General features: G+C 49.4%; 1 protein-coding gene across 2 annotated transcripts in view; it reads left to right on the forward strand.

Moving 5' to 3' along the window:
* The window catches only part of LOC119391025 (CUE domain-containing protein 1), a 166035-nt gene that overhangs the window by 120572 nt on the left and 21471 nt on the right, over positions 1-23992 (forward strand). The window contains exons 8-9 of one of the 2 annotated variants that reach the window (XM_037658729.2): positions 588-657; positions 1366-1480. In XM_037658729.2, coding sequence (XP_037514657.1) covers positions 588-657; positions 1366-1480 — 185 coding nt within the window. The remainder of the gene's footprint in view (positions 1-587; positions 658-1365; positions 1481-23992) is intronic. The other variant, XM_049415021.1, reaches the window with a different exon arrangement.

The raw sequence follows: 23992 nt of genomic DNA on the forward strand, positions 1-23992 counted from the left end.
ACTGTGGTGTCTCTCATAATCATATCGTGGTTTTGGGGCGTTAAACCCCAGATATTATTATTAAGTTTGCCCAGTAAAGAATTCCATTGTTACCGGCTTCAGTTTTGCATTCTTCGCCATCACAACCTATATCTACAGGTTTTCCCACTCAATTTAATCCAAGCATCAGCCAATTTGGCTGGCACTTGGATTAAATTGAGTGGGAAAGCCTGTAGATGCTGCACTTAGTCATTTTTATCACTGTATGTGTGCAATTGAATCATTCTGCAAAGCATTGCAATAGACTTGTTTACAGGCAGCTCTAATCGAATTCCTTTTTCTTTGGTGATATACAAGCTTGCTCTTGAAGTGCCTTAATCGTGGTCATTACAGCGTATTGACACAAGTAGATGTTGGAACGGTGATGTTGAAGAACATGCACACACAATAAGATAGAGGCTGGATGATTGCAACATTATCTACAGCACTGTGATGTTCCCATGACAACACTGATGCCTGTGAAAGTACTGCATTTGCAATTGGTCAATTTCACTCATGCTAATGCAATGCTGCGTGACTTGTACCTTTTCTTTTATTTTCTGACACAGCATCAAGACGGAAGTTTGCTCAACTGGCTCGATTATTTCATCGGACAAAGAAATGCCACTTCCGTCAGATGTATCCTTAACTCATGGCATCACTTTTCTTCCTTTCCACTGTTGTACAGTGAAAGCTCTTATGAGATCACAACAACAGCCGATTTGTGTGGCGTAGTTGGCCCCTACCGCCACCGGTGTCCGCAACCACTATCGTGCACAATGAGAAAAAAATATCCAGGATCAGGTGGGCTTTGTACCCAGGCCCTCTGCGTGCTAGGTGAGTATTCTACCTCAGAGCCATGCTGGTGCTTGAAATTCTTTTGCCAAAGGATCCTATGCAGGTGTCATGTCAGGCAATGATCACGTTAACAGATGTAATATAGCAAGGTAGAAGAGTGAAATAAGAACCAGGCATCACACAAAGTGAATTGTGTAACGAGTGGGTTGTTTAAAGCTTCCCGTCCACTACAAAGAGCTCAGCCATAATTTTTCATGTCACAAGCCACATAATGCCTTACAAATGTGAAGCGGGTACCTTACTTTTCCACAAAATGTTGAATATTGGCACAGTGGGTGCTACGTCTACTTCCCAAAATTATAATGATTTATAGTGTGGGTATTTTGCAACTGTACTTGCAGTAGTTGCCTCAAGAGCGTTTACAATGGGCTCTGCAAAGGCCGCTCCTCCAGCTTTTACTGTGACTGTGCTGTGTGTTCTGCACAGGCCTGGTGTTTTTTTAAGTGCAACATCCTCGGTGTTGGGAATTCCTTAGCATCAGCCTTCCAGGCTGGGCGATGCAGCCAATCCGTCACGTGACAATCTGCTGCTACACGAGGACCCTGGCTCATCCGAAGAGGACGCTGAAGCACGACTCCAACAAGAGCAGCACAGACAGGTGCAGGTCAGCTCACTGCAACCTTCTACAGGCTGACAGTATTTTTTGCTATATCATTGCAAATTTTGTAGTGTGCACGTATCTCACAGGAGTACGGCTACTAGCGTGGGTTCGGACTTAGCGAGCCACAGGGCCGCGTTTGCCGTCGCCTTACGTGAACTAGCGCGCCGCTGCACACGTACGTTCGAGCGCAAAGGCGCCGAGCGCAACGCGGCAAGTACACAGTACTGCTCTCGAGATCCGCAACGGTTTATTGCCTGCGGCAACACCACAAAACGCCGTACAACGCCCGCTCCCAAAGGCGGCGGGAGAAGCAAAACAGGCTTCCCCACACCACGGGCGAAAATACAACACAAAGGGTGCCGTTAGCACGTCTCCGCGGGCAACGGGCTCACGGCGACACGCCGCTGAGAGAAAATGGGTCCCTCGCGACTATGCTGCGTACTCTTACGATCCGCGACCACAGGGCCCGATCGCTCGAGTGAGGGCAAACTCCGCTCGCGTTGGCTTCGATAAGTACGGTTTCGGCGTAGTATGACCACGCGCAAATGCACCGCACCACTCTTCAGCCTAGCGTTCGGAAAAAGACAACGTAAGGTAAGCGCTCGGCGCTGGCGCAAGGCACCGTTAGCGAGTTCCGTCCGAGCGAGCCCAAAAGAGGAGCTTACGTGCTTACATAAAATACGTGCTTACCCTACGAGGTCCAGAGAGAGTCTCTCTTCCCCCCGCTGCGCGAAACGTCTCGCGAGACACGAAACTCGAGCGCAGCGCCCCCCGTCGAGGTCCGGCGCCGGGAGAGAGGAGGTTAACGTCACTCCCCGCTCGCCCAGCGCCGTAAGACAGCGGAGGAGGGGAACGGCATGATCGGACGTGGGGATGGCAGAAATAGGCGAAAACCAGCGCAATGGCGACGGGCAAGCCTCAATCCCCACAATTTTCATGAAATGAAATGCCCATTTATTTACATGAAGTTCATCCTGCATCATCTTAACTATGAAGGGTGGCCACATGCTGACATCATCTACTTGTTCTCTTTTATTTCACAGTGACTGGGCATCACTGTCTAAAACTAAGAGAGGGAAATTGACAGCCACTTGTTGGTTGCACGAAGCCACAAGGAAATCCAGACAGATTTTTCAGAAAGAAAGCTGTTAGAGATAATTCCTTTTGCTCGAATCGTCAGGGAGTCTCTGGCCGACCACGGGGAAGGTTGGGACACCTGCGTGGTGTTTTTGTGAACGGGTTGATGGCCAGAAACGAGAGATAGTGGCCGGCGCAGGGGGCTGAGCAGAGATGAAAAACATTCGAAGGACGAAAGAGCCTCTTCCTAAAACAGTTGTAAATATTGACGCAGCCTACATTCAAAGTACGCTCGCCAGACGTTTCCTACCACCCTTCTAGTTGTCCACGGGAAGAGAAAGAGAATTACCGGTGGATGCCATGGGCTCTGACAACACAGGCGCGTGCGAACGGCACGGGACTCGAGAAGAAGAGGAGGTGGGGGACTCTGGTAGAAGACAGTGTTCTATAGAGACATTTCTCATTGGAGCTATTTGTTTGTAGGGCACAAGTTCGCCCGAACTAAGCGCTTAATTAAAAGTGTTTTCTTAAACTGTGTGTGACAATATGTAAATGAACTTCTTGTATATCAGAAACCTCAGCGTCATCGAATTATAGTCAACGAACCTTTCCATAACAATTACTGGTGCCGACACCCGGGATTCTCAGCGGCTACAAGAAGTTCATCAACAACCGATACAGCTGGACCGAACAAAGAGACCGTGTTGTGCGTCGACCTGGAAAAGCTGAGCAAGAAGGCTACTAAAGACCAGAGATGACTTGGAGTCAGTACAAAGAGGACCACATCGTGACCGTAAGAGATCAGTTGGAGGCCATCGCCAAGGAACTGAAGCAGCAAGATGCGCTCATCGAACCGCACGTTAGCGACAATGATTTCGCCGTGGAGTACGGAGGCATGCAGAAATACCAAGCGCTCATCATACGTACGTGGACCCGACTTGGGCGCTTGCAACGAAAGAGCATGTCCAGTGGAGGTACGGATAATGAAAGCGCAATGGCCTTATCGTTCACCAGCAATGCAGGGCGCCTTAAGGTGCCAAAACTGGAACTCCAAAAGTTCAGCGGCAACTCACTTGAAGAGACCCCCCATGAACACGATGCCTGCTTTGTACCAGAGTGCAGCGCCAATGGGCAGGGCAGCAGCAGCAATGAGTGGCATACATGGGACTGGACAAAATTACAAGTGTGCCATAAAGACATGGAAGGAGCGCTTCGGCTGACAAGACGTGCCTGTGCAGGAACACCTAACTCAGCTATTGAATGTGCAGATAGTTAAAACACTAGATGACGTGAACGCGTTCCATTGCCTGCATCACAACAGCTGCAAAGAATGTTGCATCGAGGCGCTCGAAATGGAGGAGATGTGCTCCAACCAACTGGTGTAGCCGGACGACATGGCTCATCTCGTCGGGGTAATTGATGCACATTTGGCACATGGGACACTATCACCGACCCACAACGACCTCTAGGACATGGAAACACTCATAAGAGCCGACAGCTATTGGAGCACCATGAGCTGTGAAGTCCGAAATCTTCCAGGAGCACTAGTCGCAGTGAACAGTGACTTTCGATGGACTCTACAGGGTCCATTTGCACAGACAGCTTGGACAGTGTGTTGCTCCACGGTGGACATCCTACGCACCAGTGTAGTGGAGCCGACGCCCAGCTGTTCCAATGAACTCTGAGCCTTCTGGGAAACAGAGAGCCCTGGCATCACAGTGAAGGACTGCCACTCGGGAGACAACGAACACGGGAGGCAAGATTTTATTTATTCGTTGAGCTACACAGCTGAGCACTACGAGGCAAGCCTTCCTGGGAAGCTTTTCGACCGGCCTTTAGAGAATGACGAGGCAGTTTCACGAAGACGCCCAATCCCCCTGCCGACATGCGGAGAACAACGAACATCTTCTACCGCTAACGAACCAGGGCATCAGTGGAAGTATCGCCAAAAATTGTCTGACTTATCATCGAAGCACTGCCGAGCAGAGTGCTTGTGCGCTGAGAGATCACATCGCCACGCAACTCCGGCTGTAGCAAGTGACCTATGCGACAGTGACGTTGCATAGGTCACTGAGGTCGCATAGGTCACAGTGATGTCGCACTGTCTGAAATAACTAATATCTCTTGTGATGAAAAAACCCGTAAACAGGGGGTGGGTGCTCGAGCCGACGTTTTGACAAGCGGACTGGTCTTCTTCAGGGCTGGAACTGATTGCCTTAGCTATCGCATGTGTATGCTTCGTGCCCTCTCCAGAGTAAGGGGGCGGGGGAGGAGAGGCCGCCGTGATGAACTGTGTGAGTCATAAGGAAGGCGGAAAAAGCGGGGAAAAAAAAGAACGAAAAGCGCGGGGGTGGGGAGGGAGAGGGGAGGGTGTACGTTTCGCTGAATGATTGTCAGTAAAAGCACATGGCGTTTTAAAATAGTAGGTTCGAAATTCCTAGAAGAAGGGCTTAACTCTCGTTGGTTTTTGTTGTGTACGTACCATACAGAATCGATTCAAGAGCCCCCTTAGAAACGTTAATACCTGCTGGCTGGAGTGTGTTGAACTTGTGAATATCTCTTGTGCTGCTTAAGTACCCATCACCATTACCATGATTTCCATGATTTCCTTTTTTTGTGTAGCAGCGTACCGCCAAAGTGACGTTTTAGGGGTGAAAGTGCACTAGCTCAAAATGACACTAAATTTGCCAGTGCGACTGGGGTATTAATTCTAAAAAGACAGGGCGTGCAAACAAGGACAAAAGAAAGAAGTCAGGACACCACAAACGCCGACTAACAACTGAAGAGACGCACAACGGCTGAAAAGAAAGAAGGCACGAAAACTTATTAATGTTTTAGGGTATTAATGTTTAAGCCATTTTATCATGGCTTCTGCCCAGAATCCTCACATCATTAAATCTTGGCACACAAGAGCAGGTCTTACAATGCGCCGAAAGATGCGCAGTGAAATCCTTCTTTAGAATGTTTGCTTGTTCCCTCATGCGGTCATTAACACATCTGCCCGTTTGTCCCACATAGGACTTCCCACAAGTTAGTGGTATTTCATACACCACCCCCATCGCACACCGAGTGTATGGGGTGGCATGCTTGACTTGGCAGCCCGTCTTTGAGGCCATCATGGATCCTGAACATTCCTGTGCCAAACCAGGCGACCATGAATATAAGGACAGAGCTGGTTGCAGTGATCAATCCAGCCAACACAGATGTTACCACCTGGCATGTGCACGAAGACTTCTCGTCGTTTGGGCACCAAATGTTTCCAGCCGAGGCACAGGATGAGCTGTCACAGTAGCTGATTGTACCAGTTGACTACATGTTCTTGCAGATGAAGGACTTGGAGAGATTTACCGAACTTTTCCTCAAGTAGAACGCAGCAGTACCCTCAAGCTCTTCGATAGAATGGCTCTTCAACACAGCCAATGAAGTGCTGATGTGTTACCCCCCTAAAAACAATTTCTGACTACGTCCCTGTTGGTTTCATTTGTCAGGCACCAACACCCAGATACAACTCTTGCTGAGTTCAAATAAGGCACTTTACTAAGTTACAAATGTGTGTTATGGACATCTTTCTCTCACTCAAACCGCGATATCGAACTATGTATTGTCCCTTTCGATGCTGTTTCTTGAGCAAGAAATTTAATTATATCGGTGCAGGTGAGTAACTTTCCCTTTGCACGTCTGAAGTGCAGCATCCTGACTGTGCATCTAAAAAGCAAAATGCAGAGTGCCGTATGTATTGCACCTTTGATAGATGAGCACCAATGTAGACATCTCTGGAGTATGTCCAGTGCATGCTCCCCCAAAACAAATTCGTCTAGGTGTGTTTCTTTGAATCCTGTAGATAATATTCCACCGGGGATGTCATATAATATACGTGTCACGGATTTGGGTGGTTCCGGGCGATGGACTCGGACAGACTCAGAAAATGGGACAGCACATTTATCAAAGAAAAACGCACGGCACTAAAAAATATACGATTGTACAAAAATACAGTCACTGCAAACAAACTCAAAACTATCAACCCGCTACATAATTCCTAGTCTGCTTCAATCTTAGAACAACTAATACGTTGGGCCAGCCTTACTTGGTATTGCTGATTTGGTTCGTTGCCAAATTCCACTAAGTCGTCGTTCCCGTGGGGTCATCAGTCGTGGCTCATGATTCCCTCGCCAATCTTGGTGTCCACTCGGCAGTCCGATGAGTCGGTCGTTGCTTGTACAAGCAGGTTGTCGTACTGCTGGCCTGACTGCTAGGCCCTTTAGGCCTAACGTTATCGTCGGCTTGTTCACCTCAACGTTTGGTTCACCTGGCGTGGCGTTCCACCACTGACACGTGGCACTCCTGGGATTGCCTTAGGTGGCTTGCTTGAGAAGGGGTCTTGCGACAAGAACGCTTGTACTCGCAGTACACGGCAGCTTCATCACCGAAGGGCCTTTCTCGAACGCCGACTAGTTCGCCGGCCACACCTCGGGACGCTACCGTCACCAGTGCGTCTGCTGGGGATGCAACCTTCCACCGCTGAGTCCAACCAGACAATCCCTGCTCACTCCTCTTCGTCTTCATTCACGGCTCGGTTCACATGTCACAAGCTGTCTAGAATTTTTTCACGCACGCGCTCGTGTCGATTCGAACACTTTGCAAGCTTTGTCGTCCTCTTCTTTCTTCTACCGTATAACTCTTACTTGGGACAACGTGTGAGTTTTAAGTTGCTCACTTTATTTCGCCGTGGGATCATCCGACACTGCATTTTAATTTAACTAATCAAACGTAAACTTAAAGTAACGACTCATTCCACTGTTCGAAGTATAACTGGAATGCGTTCCTTTCGCATTAGGAACTTGTAACAGGAACTAGTTTCAAGATTAGGGAGGAAGGAGCTTTCGTTCCTGTTTTATAGGAACGTGTGTGTAGTGGGTTCGTGGGCCCTCAGACACAGACAGAGTCAGGGACAAGAAAATATTTATACATGACACTCATCTAAAGACAAATACACACATATTCGCAATGCCCATAGACTGTCGCGCCACCGAGCGGAATTCAGGAGTGTCCTCTCGAGGAGGGTTAGTAGACGACGAAATGGCGGCACTATGCAGTCGCTCCCTTGTTCGGCTGTGCTAGCCTCAGTGTTAACGCGTTGGCAAGAAAGGAAGACTACGACTTTGCATGTTCTCTGCATCAGTGAACAAACCGGGCCCTCCGTGACACGAGAAATCTGATTCGTTCTTGCGAGACGCGAAGTTTTCGTGAAAATACGTGCCAACTCGCGCTTTCAATGCTAGCCCACAGTGTACACATACTATCAGCTTCGCGAGGCTTTCTGTAGCCACGTAGGTAAGTTAAATGTTATCGTCTGACATATTCAGTTGAAGCTCACCCTGTTTTACTTGCATATATAATTGGTCAGTGTTTCTTGTAGTGCATGAGTCCCATAACACTGTACGCGGGAGGGAGGTCCCGCGGGCTCGCGATGTGCTCATGTATAACTGAGCGATCTCAAGTTGGCGATACATTAAAATAGGGCCTCTATCCTTTGTCAGCAAAGCGCTGTTACGAATCGTGCGAGCGACGTTTCAATCATTCGAGGACGCCTCTGATCGACGCCTTTCGTGGAGCGAACGCTTTCCATCCACGCCGTCCTTCGCCAGTGTGTTGGGTTTCATAGCCACCGCTGCGCCGCTTGTTTTTGAATGCGTGTTGATAGGTGGCAGCACACTGCAAGCGATTTGCTTGTTGACCGGTCTGAGAGCAAAACGTTCTCCGCGCCCAGACGTCTGTCTAATTGTAAACGTGGTGACGCGGAGTGGTCGGAGTCGTCCGGCGGAGGAAATTCTTCAGATTGCTTTCAGCAGTGATGTTGAAAGAAACCATCTTGACGACGAGGATTTTTCACTGGGTGTAGAAAACTGTGAAAGCACCGAGAGTGACAGCGACGATGAACCAACAGCTGCTAACTCACGAGGAGCGAGCTGCACTTCACATCCCCTCGTGAGTTAATGTTCTTTCACGCTCGTAAGTCACTTTGATTGTATTTAATGTAAAATATCCTTGAGCGAGATCAAAATAAAAGCATAGTTCCTCTTGTGCATTGCATGTATCACAATTATTGTGGATATTATGGAGCGCCGCATGCCGCCAACACGCTCGAGCTCGACCAACGAAGCGAAATGGTTAGAGCGATGGAACGTGTAGTCACGGCCACAATCCACGCCTCTCGGCGAACTTCTTCGACGTTGCGAAAAGCATACGTGCGCATTCTTTTCGATATTCATGTTTCGATCGTGCTGATCGAACCTGCTGCATGCGGGTGAAGTACACACGGCTAGAGTCTCAGCATGGCTGTGACAAGCGCTACTGAATGGCATGTTAAATGCTTGTGTTCCGTTAAAAACGTAACTCCGCGTTTTCGACTGCGCAAGTAATGACGACGGGGTATTATCACAGAACCTTTTTATGTTTGCAAGCCATCATCACGCGCAGCAGCGATGGCGCTACTCACTGGCGGCCTTCTACTGCGGCAAATCCGTCAGACAGGCTCGGTACGTACTACCTCGGAGTGTCGTTCAGCTCATATGTCAATTCTAGTTCATACAGGTTTATGTAGCACGCACAGGATTTCGCAAAGCATCGTTATGCACGGTAACGGAGCTGAAATATAACCTTTCACACTGCAGCAAATAATTAGGTGGCGAGTACTTAGCACTTTACATGGCTTGGGAAAGTATTTTACTCTCATACCCATTTCAGTGCAGCTCATGACTTCATCCGGTGAAATATAATAATAATATCTGGGGTTTAACGTCCCAAAACCACGATATGATTATGAGAGACGCCGTAGTGGAGGGCTCCGGAAATTTCGACCACCTGGGGTTCTTTAACGTGCACCTAAATCTAACTACACGGGCCTCAAACATTTTCGCCTCCATCGAAAATGCAGCCGCCGTGGCCGGGATTCGATCCCGCGACCTTCGGGTCAGCAGCCGAGCGCCATAACCACTAGACCACCGTGGCGGGGCTTCATCCGGTGAAAGCGGCACGGACCGTACGTCTGCACGTCCTATCTGTTCCTATGCTAACAAACGGATTGACCCTCCTCCTGGCGCCATCTTGAAAAGCACGGCGCGCCACCTATAGTTCGTGGGCATTGCGAATACACTTGCTGGACACTAGTATACACAATTATTTTCCCTCTAAGCCTCAGTCCTAGCAGTGCTGTATGCCTACACGAGTATCCGCGCGTCCTGCCTAATGCGGAGTCTATGGTTCCGTAGACATCACTCACGGTACCGAAGACCGCTTAGCTGATGCACGCTCACAGCAGGAAAGGCACGATGAGCGGTTTACGTGGCAGAACCAGATCCCAAGCTGCTCGCTCAGGCCCGCATCGGACCACGATGCACCCGGAGTAGCACCGAGTCTACTCAGCAATCGGTAGTGCCGGACCGGAATACGTGGCACCAGGACCACTCCCTCAGAAGTCGGTTGTACCGAATCCCAGCAGCCTCAGCACCATGGCCCGACTAGCTGGCTGGTCTGGGACACCCGTTAGCTGGTCTGATGGCCCCAGCTAGCAGATCGAACGTGCTGCTGCTTGCTTGCTGGCAACGCACGCTCTGCCCGTCGCCGTTCGGAAGCTCACGTGCTTCACGTTCATCTCGTTCTCGCGCACTCACTTCGTCTTCTTCAGTTCCTCTTTCGCTTGCTAATAACACCCTCTTACTACATTCCCCCCAACTTTCAGTACGTTTGTGGTGGTTCTTGGGCCCTCAGACACAAACAGCCAAGTCAAGGACAAGAAAAACATTTATGGACGTCACAGTGACAATTACGTACACTTTCACTGGCCAAACAATACAAAAGCTCTTCAAGTCCTGAACGTTACAGTCCACTAACTATACACACGCGAGTTCTAGGCGCGTCCTCACAGTCGGACATCACTCACGGTACCGTCGAAGGGGCAACGACGCAGTCAGGAAAGGTGCACGAGCACGTTGTGCGAAAGTGCACGAGCAGACCAGGCACTGCTTGCCGAGGAATTTGAAGGCCCACGCTGAGCCCTACGTAGCGCCAAGGCCACGCCCTCAGCAACTGGTTGTGCCGGACTCAAATCTGGAACACGCTGAGCTGCTCACCTTGGCCTGCACGCTCATCCACCATAGGAACAGCACCACAGGCCCGGTCCGGAGCACCCACTCGTCTCAGGAACACGCCTTGCTCGTCCCGGCTGGTCTGATGGCACCAGCTCGGGCCGTTTGGTCCCTCAGGCCGAGTGTACTGCTCTCTTGCAAGCTGGCCACGTTCTTGCTCAGCCGTCGACATTCCGAAAGCTCACGCACTTCACGTTCATCTCCCTCTCTCGCGCCGCACTCCTTCGTCTTCTTCAGTTCTGTTTTATCCTTCGGTTGTGGGTAATAGTCTCTTACCACATTTCCCCCAACTTTCAGTACGTTGTGCCGCGGATAGCATTAGTATGGACGCGAAACAACGGAACACAGTAATAGCAAAGGCAATCATCGAGCATATGCAAAGACTGCCAAGATTACAAGCCTTCTTTCACTACACACTGTTGAGCACACTCTGGCACGGAAGGTAAAACGCGTTCATCGCACGTTTGATACGGCCGGCAGTGGGATATACGGTTTCACACACCTGCATACATTGTATACATCACAACTAGGCGCGCACAGACTGCCGGCTCTGGTTATTGAACCTGGCCGACGCACAGCACACACACCGCACTATTCACACCGTAGATGTCTAGTTGTCTGCACCTGGTCCTCTTTGTGCAGCGATGACGCCACACCAGGCTCCCGATAGTTGTTGTCAGTGAATGTTGTGGTCACGTCGCTTGTACGTCTTAGTCATGTGGCGATGAAAGTGACTCTGAGAACGTATCAGTTGAAGCGGCGGCTGAGGCGATGATGGAGACTGATGCATCTGTGCACCGAGGCTGTCCGTGCCATCACTTTGGGGCGTAAAAAACGCCGGACGAGATTGAATTAGGCGGCCAGTATTGCATTGCTCGAAGTAGGAGTGTTGTCTGGCTCGACGACGCTGTGGTACCCTGGGCGTCGTGTCCAGAGGCAACCGTGCCTCATCTTGTGGGGTAGGTGTACCGCAGTAATGCATCGCACCCGGTTGCGAATTCGGCCATGGCGATAGCTGCGACGATCCAGATGCATGTGCCGTTGCTTGCCATCTCTTCGCGCATGCCGTCTGAATATCGCTGTGTGGACTGCTGTCACTGGGTTCGGGCCTAGGTGCACGTAGTCGGTTCGCGACGCAACTTATGGTGACCTGGTGTTGTCGCCTAGCCCGGTGAATTGTAGATGTTTTTGGCGTCATTTCCTCGATGTCCGTGCTACTTTGGTATTGACGGTCTGGGTTTCCATCACTCTCGTGGTGTCCAGTGATACGGCTCCTTTGATGTTTCCCAGGACAACATCATATAGTGAGTCTCACAGGCAGTGAGCACGAACTTCTCCCTTAAAATTTGATGTATCCAGGAAGACCACAGCTTCTGGTAGGTAACGCACTGTGGGGTCAAGGAACAGTACCGGCGTCGATACGTACCGGTCAATCTTTCCTTTGGCACTAATGCCTGTCGCACTATGACCGTATCGCAGCCAGTATCGCGCAGTACAATAACTGGGCGTTTATCCATAAACCCTTTCACAATGGGCATGTTCTCAATTTTCCCAGATAAAACACTGCGACTGACTGCAGTGTTGACAACAGGGACCTTTTCTCCATCTTTCAAAATGACGTATTCTGCATTCCATGCTGCTATTTCATCGTTCCTTTCACCTGATACCGTGCAAAATGCTTCACATCTGTCCCCTCTACCGGCGGAATACTTGTCACTATTGTGACCATGCACTGGGGAACATGTTTTTGTGTGCGACCATCATTCAGCCGCTCTGTGGCCTTTTTTATCGCACAGAAAACAACGGTCATCCGCCCAAGGTGTCTTCCTTGCGAGCTTCGTCCTTATATGTGGTCGGACCCGTTTCTCTATATGCCAGTTCCTTGCCCAGATTCCTTAGTGACTGAGCATCCATAAAGTTGTCTGAAGTCTGCACTATCTCCTGCAGTGTTCGGCAGTTCCTCTCCTTTAGGAACACTCTCAGCGCCGGAAGACAACTCTCCGTGAATTGCTTGGCAATAAAGGTCTCTAAGGCCACTGAAGGTCCTGTCAGTTTTGGATAGCTCCAACCAGTGGTCAAAATAACCAGCGAGCCGGGCAGCATACTGCAGGCCGGATTCGTTGTCTTCGGGTTTGGTTTTGCGAAATTTTTCCCAATAGCCTTCTGCAGTGTACCGAAACCGCTGTACTAATGCCGCTTTTAGCTGGTCATAGTTTAGCGCAGCTGTCGGTAACCGGCCTATCACAGTTAGGGCTTCTCCAGTCATGCATAGACTCAGTGAAAGAGCCCATTTCTCATGGGGCACCCTTGACACGTCGCGACCCACTCGAACCGCTGTAGGTACGTGTCGAAATCGTCCCGCGCTTCGTTAAAGGGCGGTATTAGCTTATGAGGGCTACACACCTCCGGAGCACGTGTAGTGCTCGTGGCAGATCCCCCTGGTTCACCAGCCTCGGCTGACTATCTCCCCGTGCTTTCCTGAAGTTTAAGCTTCAGCTCCAACGCCTGTTCCTGAAGTTGTCGTTGTCATTCAGCGCTTTCCTTCGCTTCTTCTCTTTCCCGTGCTCGTTCATCGCGAGCCAGGGCGCACTCTTTCTCGACCATTCTCTAAGCTCAGCCTTCTCAAGCCCTAGTTCTCGGCCAAGTGCAAAAAACTTTTCCTTGTCCATGGCTTAGCCCCGCATCTGAGTAATGACTGTAATGTTAATAGGCCATCCTGGCAGGCTCTCCAATTGGGGTGGTTCTTGGGCCCTCAGACACGAACAGCCAAGTCAAGGACAAGAAAAACATTTATGGACGTCACAGTGACAATTACATACAATTTCACAGGCCAAACAATACAAAAGCTCTTCAAGTCCTGAACGTTGCAGTCCGCTAACTATACACACGCGAGTTCTAGGCGCGTCCTCACAGTCGGACATCACTCACGGTACCGTCGAAGGGGCAACGACGCAGTCAGGAAAGGTGCACGAGCACGTTGTGCGTGAGCGCACAAGCAGACTAGGCACTACTCGCCCAGGAATTCAAATGCCCATGCTGAGCCCTACGTAGCGCCAAGGCCACGCCCTCAGCAACTGGTTGTGCCAGACCCGCTCTGACGTGGCACCAGGACCACGACCTCAGCGCTGGTTGTGCCGGACTCGAATCTGGAACAGGCTGAGCTGCTCGCCTTGGCCCGCAAGCTCATCCATCATAGGAACAGCACCACAGGCCCGGTCCGGAGCACCCACTCGTCTCAGGAACATGCCATGCTCGTCCTGGCTGGTCTGGTGGCACCAGCTCGGTCCGTTTGGTCCCTCAGGCAAAGCGTCATATGGCAAAGCGTCGTTCTCTTTCGAGCCGGTTTACCATTAGTTTTCTGCACATTAATTTTCAGACCAACTGTTCCAGCTGCTCTCCTTGTCCTATTCACTAACCAGGATCTGTCCCCTCATTTACTCAGCAATGCATTGTCATCAGCGAATTATGCGTTACTAAGGTGCTCTCCATTAACTCTTTTCACTAAACGTTACTAATCCAAGGTTCTGAGAACCTCCTGAAATACGCGCTGAATAGCATTCGAGAGAGAAATTTATTGCTTTCTTTATGTAGGAATATTTTGGCAGTGATCTGATAGCTGCGCCAATTGCGCCAAACTGCACCAAGACGTGAAATGTGCTACATCCTGCTACATCTCCGCTGTTCTGCGCTAAAACTGTGCCAAACTATAAGCACACTATCGTAAAAACGTACGCAGCGTGCCGCCGGCAGCAAAGCACGACACTCCAAAGCTGTCGCGCGGCAAAATTTTCGTGCCGTAAGAGCACTGGGTTCGTGCATCATTTTTCGCGGCACGCCGCCCGGCGCTTTCTGGAGTACCTGACCGGATGCAGATTCATGGGAAGGCTCGTTAAGCACTGGTTTGTCTTGCTCAGGCTTTTGGGGGCCGACAGAATCCTCTCCAGACTGTTGTAAATTGGCGTGACCCCCCAAAAATGCACCTTGGAAGGAGTGGCTCGCCGCGAGCTGGTGTGACCACCGCAGCAGCATAGAAATAACATTTCAGTTGTTAGTACAGCGACGTCCTTGTGTGTCTTGTTTATGCCTCATTGTTTAAGTTCCGTTGCTCGAACCAGTGTTACACCCCTGTCACACGGACAACCGTGGTTAAGCTGACTACGGTTACGGCTAACCTCGGTTAGGGGTAGCTACACAGCAGGCATAACAGCAGTTAGCCTCCTAACCGCGGTTATCGCAAACCGAGAAGCTGGAAAGGTGGCGGACAAGCATCGCACCAGCCGTGAACTGGCGCAGGTAATTGGCAGCTTCGTGTTGTTTGAGGATTTTCACGGAACGCGACTCCAGGGGAGCAAAACTCGTGGAAAACTAGGTTCGCCGTGGAACTGCTAGCAACAAAGACGATTCCGTCCTCGGCGGGATTAGCAAAAAGCGTATATCGCTACACGTTTCTTGAGGGGAATTGCTTTTCGCGTTGTTCGTGCATGTGTCGCCGTCTCAGAGCCTCAGGTCGTTCCACCAAGTTCAATGTCGACATCCTGAACAAGATGGACGAAGATGGTGCCGCCAAGGCAGCGATGGCAGTGGATTTTGCATTGTCCATAGTCAGACTATTAACTGCGGACAGCATGGTTTTGCAGCGATAAAGCGACATGCTACAAGCAAGAGGCACGTTGAGGCTACGAAGTAGTACCAGAATTCAGCAGGTGTACTGAAAACTCCAGAGACCTGCATGTCAGACGTGTTTGGGCTTCTCGCGCTGTTCAGCTACGTTCTCAGGCGACCGCGTGGTTCGTGCAGAGACTCTTCGTTCTGAGAATTTTTCTCTTGGGCAGATACGGCCACATCTTTATTTCCGAGGATGTTCACGGACTCCGAAATCGTAAACAGTTTTCCTGCAAACGAACGAAAGTCTCCTACATAGTGCATATCTACCAAGTCTCCCGGATTTCAGCCAATTCTTACGTTTGTACGGTGGCGGGAAAATCTGGAAATCAAAATTTCTGTGCGTGATCTAGCCACATTGACAAAAATTGCAACCCAGTCCGATCCAGGCTTTTTGCGAACCCATAGTAAACCAATTAAGGAGGGGTTGATGTAAACGTAAGCGGCTGATACGAATTCGTGAAATTTCCCAGCGGAATTCCACTGTGTCGAATGGGCCGAAATTCGGATGGTCCGAACACTTTTCCGCGTCGCGGCGGGTGATACGAACTTTGGTACCGAATCCGTCGAGCGACGGCCGAGAGCAGAATGCTGGAAGCTTCGGAAGTGCGTACGCGGACACCGCGTACGCTGTGAGAACTGTGGTTATCGTTTGCCACAACCGCTGTGGACGAAACCGCGGTCGCTCTTGACACGATCATGTATGGCGACGACGAAACTGACGGAACTCCGAAAGTGCACGCACATCCAACGCTCACCCAGTCAAAGCGACGCTGCTTTCCGCAAACACTGCGGACAAAACCGCGGCAGATGCGATCATAGATAGCAACAAACGACGTAGTTTTGAAGGCACGTGCGCGGCCAGCGCACGCGGATTGAAAACGGAACAACCGTTTGCAGCAACTGCCGCGCACGAAACCACGGTCGCTATCAACACGATCATAGATAGCGACTATGAGCTCCGAAGGTACGCGGCTAACGCAGCGGTAGATTAAAGGCAATATAGTCGTAAAAAAAGGCACGAAGCCTTTCGGCGTTCGTGTCGATCTTCGCTTGTCACTATGGTGGAGCGGACTTTGGCACTTATAGTTTTCAACTGGCCTCAAGCAAAGCTTTAACGCGCGCTTTCGCGGCAGCCAGCTGCGCCGTCCCTTATTGGTCCGTTCACGTGTGTCCCACAAAGTCGTACGCGAGTTCTTTTGACGGAAATAAATGTTTTGTGCCTATATCGTGGTTTGAAAACAGGTTTTGCTAGTTTTTTGGTGATACGAAAGTTTGGGCAATAGGATTGCTCCCCCTTCAGATTCGTATCACCGAAATTCAACTTTAGCTGGGAAACCGTATACCTGCGTTGTTAGTTCGGCCACTCTAAGCCATTGTAAGACTGCAACGCCAATGTTTACGCTTATGGGGCTGTTCGGTGATCCAGCGGTGTTATGCAAACACCCATTATTGGACAGAACACTTTATTTCAAAAGAGTTCCTCTTTATTTGACAGTCTTGCTTCACACGGTCCTTTTTTCCACTTGGCAGTGAGTTTTTAGCTGCTCCAAAAGCTGCTTTTCCCTGCTCCAAAACGCGTTCTTGGCTGCTCCAAAAGTCCCTTTTCCTGCTCCAAAACGCACTTTTTGCTGCTCCAACAACCTGCTCCAAAACAGCTTCAGTCAATCACATCACTGTTTTGGCCGTGGAGCTGCTGTAGATTTGTTCTAGTATTTCTATATACGCCTAGTGCGCGCCGACGGAAGCGCCATAGGCGGCGAACTCAATCATTGCTCTCGGGAAAGCAAGCAGACGGCCGCCGTGGTTTCCTACGTCGTTGTCCGTGTGTTTTCGCGTTGTTCACGTTTCCGTAGTAAAATAAGCAACGTTCGTCGTGTGTGTGGTGGCCGAAACTTCAAGGGATGTCGAATAACAATTGCTGTGGAGTGGAGTGCTCAAACACCTACAAGAACGCGACCGGAACACGGTTTTACTCGCTTACCGCAAGGCCTCCTGAGCAAGAGCGACGGAAGCAATGGATCGCCGCTGTTCGTTGGCAAAGACGAGCCGCTTCGTCATTGTGCGGGTTAACACGTCGCTTCTTGTTCTAATGCTTTCGTTCTGTCATATCGGTGCTCGCTGGATGCACTCGATCATGTTGACACTGGTAGACGGCCAAAGTTATCAGCCTGAGCATGCGTTGGTTCGGTTCGACCGCCATGCAGGGCACTTCGCTCAAACGTTCTATATTTCAGAAGTGTTGTAGTTCAGGTGAGTTGGTCATCCATGAACTTAGCTTGTACTAGCGCGGTACATGTACCGCGCTATTACAAGCTAAGTTCTATATTTATTATTTACAGAAACAGAAATGCAGCAATGGTTGACTTCAGAAAGAACAAGAAGTGATTGAGACGTCACCTTTGTAAACAAAACGAAGCGGATGTTCACCACGAGCTGCACCTCACAGCTGGATCTTGTTAGGCTGGTCTGCGCGACGCACCTTTGATATTCACCGGCATGACGATTCACTCCACGTGGACGTTCGTTCTCCTCCGCAGTCGGTCATGACATGTCTTCTCGGCAACCCTCTTCAAAACTTGTCACTGTCATCTCTTGATACTTAACTCACGGCACTAGATCATCAAACAACACGTCTTCTGCGGTCGAGCGAACGATGCTATCACTAGAACGACATAACTTCTTCGCCGACTAACTCCTCACTGACTGACTCTGCCCCCGTGCGCTTGCTGCGCTTGCATTGCCTGTATCGGCTCACGCCTGGGTTCGGGAAGGTGCGTATGATTCGTCTGTGCGTAGCACAGCGAAAGCTAGGAAAAGGGCGAGATCCTCTCACCGATTCGTCTGCGGAATCAGACGGCGCCGCTGGCTCGGCTTTGCTTTCTCGAATATTCCGATCTTTCGCGTTCTTTGGCTGTGTCGTAGGCGTCTTCTGCGGAGAGGGTAAGAGGCGCGCGGGTGCACTCCCGGCGCCTTTTTATACTTGTTTTTTCGATGCGCGCGCTCTGTCGCGCACGAACCGTCGGCGCCAGGCTTTCATGCCGTCGTTCGAAATCGGCGACGTGTGCTTAGTTAAGCGCTTGTGACAAACATCGTGCACAAGTCCACTTTCGCAGAGGCCCGCACCTTTCCTGCAGCTGCCAGTGCAGAATTAGTTGTCTGGCACCCGCACGAAGGGGAAATAGCAGCCGCGAACTTCATTCATCTCCTCACCGCAAAGCTGTGCAAAGCGCCGTCGTCTGCTTCGGCTTCCCGCACGTATTGTCGGCGGCGCCCGCTAGGTGGCTATCAGTGGCGCCTCTATAGGCGGTGCACAAGGCGTATAGGGTGTTTTGTTTTTAGTCGATACAGTTTTTTTATAAAGATCCTGTGACAGTCAGGCACCTGCCATTTTTGCACATGAACTCCATGTCGAGGTGGAAATACTTTCCCGCAGCTAAAATTACGTTGCCGCGACTAATTAACAAAAACTCGTAAATAAACTTTTTTTTTAATCATTGACTTGAGGGCAGGTGTTTATATTACAAAGTTGTAGTGTGTGGCAATTTATGGCATACCTATTTTTTAGAAATCACAAAAGTTGCATGCAGTTCGAAATATTCATCATCGAATTTCAAGGACGAAATCAAAACTGATCGTGCCCGGCACGCACAAAGAGCACTGGAACACTGGAATGACACGTTTACAGGGAAGTGATGAAATTTGAATGGAGGCGCACCAAAGCAGAATCTGGTGAGAAAAATCGGCAAGCCTACCGAAATACACTAGTAGATAGCTTAATGTTTGTGTGCAGTGGATGGTGCCTATCTGTTTTTTTTTTCTTAACACTTTTCTGTCCACGCCTATACCCATCGATAGCCCGCTATCGATGGTTTTCAACTTAAAATTTCGCCAAGTTAGAAGTGCTTACGGACAGCTAACGTTGTCCATTGTATAAAACAGGCACTATTTCTCTGGTTTCACTGTGTCATTTGCTTTTTCCGCCGCAGTGAGAGCTTTGAACGGCCTTTTAAGTCGAGAGGGCCGAACGCTCGTAGCTTCCAAGATGGCGTCGACATCGCGCGCACCTGCCTCTCGGAAACGGCAAATTTCGGCGGATTCCGGCGAGTCCGATTCATAATTTTTTTTATGATGGCAACAGCAAAGGCTCCGAAGATGATTTTGACTCATCGAACAGCAGCGCAGACAGCGATAGTGTGCCGACCAGCCGCGGAACGTCAACAGGTATCCGCCGGTAACTCTCGTTCTGATCTCTGAACCGACTGGTCGCGGCCGCACTCCGTTCTAAAGATATCCGGCATGTTCTAGAGGTCACAGCTGTTATCTGCAGGGTTTCAACACCGTTTGCCGGCGGCTGATCAACGAGTGGAGTTTAGCGCAAGTAGGCGACCCGCAGTGGACTTCGCCATTGCGCTCCGTAGTGCCATTTCGTGTGACCCGTTGATTTGTCCGTGCCGTTCTTTTCCTAAGAAATAATCACCGAGATGTGAGACAACTAATGAATATGCATGGATGTATACTCTTGAGCCAAAAATAGAACAGAAAATGAATGTTTTCTGCAAGACATTCTGCGCAAACTTGTGCTTCACCGCATCACTGTAACTACATTACGCGGTGGCACTACAGCCACTTGGGCTGACGTTTTCTTTTGTATTTAAATAAGCGGCTGCAGATAGAATAATTATACTTTCAGGTATGTTGGATATGACATATTTGGTCAGAATTTATATTTTGAATCTTTTTTTGTGTTCACTTGGTGCGAAGCATCATTGATTTATTTACAGTGTTCTCGTTTTTGTTAAAACTTTTCCTATTAAAGCTTCTTTTTTGCAAATTTTTTTAGTAATGTTTGCTTTAAACTTAATGCCATTAGAAAGCGCTATCCTTGCTCTGCATATTAGTATCATATATTATAGTATCAATAATTTTGTGTGGCACTAGAAAAATTGTTTACTGGAGTACCCAAAAATGGCCTATTTTCCCGCGGACAGGAAAGTGTTAAACTATAAAGAGGCGTGACAAACTATTTCACCTGTCTGCAGGAAGCACCGCATCGGCCGCCCCTGAGTTTTATGCTTCCCAGAGAAAGGAAAGGTTGATATTACGTTTTTTTTTGTGCACAGTTCGAAAGAAACAGATAAGCAACAAACACTACGCTCAAAAGCAAGGTTATACTACGAAAAACTGCGCAAAATAAACAGGGACAAGTGAGACACACGCACAAGCGCAGACTAGCAACTGGAAGTTTATTGAAGGAAACACAAATATAAGTAACAAGAGAAAACCACGTGAACAATAAGAGGTTGGCGGTTAAATAGTCTACCTCTAGTTTGTGTAACGTAAGCGAAGGCCTTGCAACGCACATGCTGCCATACTTGCGGATGTAGAATGCCTCAGCCACTTCTCGCGCTGTCCCATCTTTATGCCTAGACAGCACCTTTGTTTCATGCAGCAACGGGTGACATTTGCAAACTTTGCAATGCAAGCACAGATTTGATGAAGGCTGAGCCTTCAGCGAAGCCCTGTGATCCATTAGACGATTGTTCACACACCTCCCATTTGCCCGATATAGCCCTTTCCGCAAGACAAGGGGATGTGATAGACAACACCCTTGCCGCATTCAGCTAACGCCTCCCGATGATTAACTTCACATTCATTCCACTTTTTTCCTTTGCCTTCGACTTTCCTATCCACTGCTGCGCAGACTCGGCCCAACTTGTTCCTAGAGGAAAAAACCACCTTAACGCCATACCGGTTTCCCACCTTTTTCATACGGTGGGAGAAAGCATGAAGATACGGAATGCAGACGATGGGCATATCTTTATCAGCGGCCACCCTGTCGCCACTGCCCTTTCCGTCCTGTTTGAATTTATTCAATAATCTTTCACTTATACAGGCCAAGTTCCCTTCAGGAAAGTTTGATAACCTAAGTCTTTTGATCTGGTTATCGAAAGCCACCAACATTTGATGCGGGCACGACTTGTGCAATGCAGATTCTAAGCACGATGCGGCGATACCGTTCTTTACTAACTTGGAGTGACAAGAATGGAAATCGAGAATGGGCTTAACCGACCGAGGCGAATACAACCAACACGTGTGCTCCTGCCCAATTTTGATTTTCAATTCCAAAAATTGAATACTATCATCTTTTGGCACCTCAAAATTAAATTTCAAACCCCACCCCTTCTCCTTGAACATTTTCAGCACATTGACTCTAGCATTCACGCAGTTGTTCTTTTCAACAAAAACAAGAAAATCATCAACGTAACGCATAGTCTTAAGTGCTACACATCCCAAGGCCACTTCGAGGTCACAATCAATCCTACCTAGGTACACCTCACTCAGTATAGGCGCAACACGGGAACCGATACAAACTCCCGATTTCTGCCCGTACACGCCACCTTTCCACCCAACCAGAGTCGAGCGTAAATACACCGACAACAGCTCCAGGAAGGCCCCCACAGAAACGCCACAGTCATTCTGGAACCTTAGCTCGTCGTTCTGCTCTTGTATGCAGTCTCTCACACTTTTCGTCAGGGTGTCGTGCTCCAACAAGTAGAAGAGGTCCACCACATCTATTCTGAACACTGACATAGGCCCGGGGGGTACTGTCCTCAGGAACTAAACAACTTCATCGGAGTTCTTAAGGCGGAAAGGATCACGAATGCACAGAGACGAGAGGTGCTTTTGCAGGAAGCCAGATACCAAACACTGCGATGTTCCGCACTCGGAAACAATTGCCCTAAAGGGGTGACCCTCTCTGTGGGTTTTTACAGTGAAGAAAAGACTCAGCAAATTTCCTTTCTCACCTCCGCACACAGCCTGTCAAGCTTCAGCTGTTCCAGTAGGGCGATGGCTTTCTTCTTCACGTCCCTTGGTTTTTCCCCAACCCTCTTCAGGTTCTTCTCCCCCGTAAGCATCATCCCCTTCTCCGAAAAGGTGCGCTCATGCAGGACGACGAAGTTCCCTTCCTTGTCGGCGAGCAAAGGTCTGATGCTGTTGGATACCATGTAGTCCACCAAGGGTTGAACCTTGCACTTTCTTCCGCTCCTTTCATTGAGTGCGGTCACAACCCCTGCTCCTTCAGCAACGCACCTGCCCTTTTCATCTTCAGGAACCCTTTCAGCGACAGAACACGCCACGGCCAAAATTTCCGGATGCCCAAGTGTTGGCTCGAAGCGGAATTTTGGACCCAAACCTAGGGTCTTCAGATGAGCTTCTGGCAAGACGGTACCGTCCAGGCCGACTATTTCGGCAGACGGTCCTTGAGCTTTCTTCTTTTTCAGGAGCGTGGGCCACAAAGTGTTCCAAAGGAATTCTGTAACTCGGGACCTTGTGTCACACCATCCTCGGTAAGCTTGCGACTTACGGCTACCTGCCGCAACACCACAGTGGGTCCGAAGACAGTCTTCATATAGCCTCGGTTGCCTCCACCACTCGGACTTCAGTATCTTACAGATGCGCTTGGCATGGCCTGGTGACAGTTCAAACCAACCGCACAACCTCTGAACATCTTTAGGGCAAGCCCCCACTTTTACATAGCACGAGGCGGTTCTGGCTAGCGTTAATGTGCTGAAAATGTTCACGGAGAAGGGGTGGGGTTTGAAATTTACTTTTGAGGTCCCAAAAGATGATTGTATTCAATTTTTGGACTTGAAAATCAAACTTGGGCAGGAGCACACGTGTTGGTTTTATTCGCCTCGGTTGGTTAAGCCCATTCTCGATTTCCATTCTTGTCACTCCAAGTTAGTAAATAACGGTATCGCCGCATCGTGCTTAGAATCTGCATTGCACAAGTCGTGCCCGCATCAAATGTTGGTGGCTTTCGATAACCAGATCAAAAGACTTAGGTTATCAAACTTTCCTGAAGGGAACTTGGCCTGTATAAGTGAAAGATTATTGAATAAATTCAAACAGGACGGAAAGGGCAGTGGCGACAGGGTGGCCGCTGATAAAGATATGCCTATCGTCTGCATTCCGTATCTTCATGCTTTCTCCCACCGTATGAAAAAGGTGGGAAACCGGTATGGCGTTAAGGTGGTTTTTTCCTCTAGGAACAAGTTGGGCCGAGTCTGCGCAGCAGTGGATAGGAAAGTCGAAGGCAAAGGAAAAAAGTGGAATGAATGTGAAGTTAATCATCGGGAGGCGTTAGCTGAATGCGGCAAGGGTGTTGTCTATCACATCCCCTTGTCTTGCGGAAAGGGCTATATCGGGCAAACCGGGAGGTGTGTGAACAATCGTCTAATGGATCACAGGGCTTCGCTGAAGGCTCAGCCTTCATCAAATCTGTGCTTGCATTGCAAAGTTTGCAAATGTCACCCGTTGCTGCATGAAACAAAGGTGCTGTCTAGGCATAAAGATGGGACAGCGCGAAAAGTGGCTGAGGCATTCTACATCCGCAAGTATGGCAGCATGTGCGTTGCAAGGCCTTCGCTTACGTTACACAAACTAGAGATGTGGTTTTCTCTTGTTACTTATATTTGTGTTTCCTTGAATAAACTTCCAGTTGCTAGTCTGCGCTTGTGCGTGTGTCTCACTTGTCCCTGTTTATTTTGTGCAGTTTTTCGTAGTAATGGAGTACCAACTCGCCCAACACTCAGTCCTTTTAAAGCAAGGTTATACGCGGGACAAG

This window comes from Rhipicephalus sanguineus, chromosome 4 (genome assembly GCF_013339695.2).
Source record: "Rhipicephalus sanguineus isolate Rsan-2018 chromosome 4, BIME_Rsan_1.4, whole genome shotgun sequence".
Classification (NCBI taxonomy): domain Eukaryota; kingdom Metazoa; phylum Arthropoda; class Arachnida; order Ixodida; family Ixodidae; genus Rhipicephalus; species Rhipicephalus sanguineus.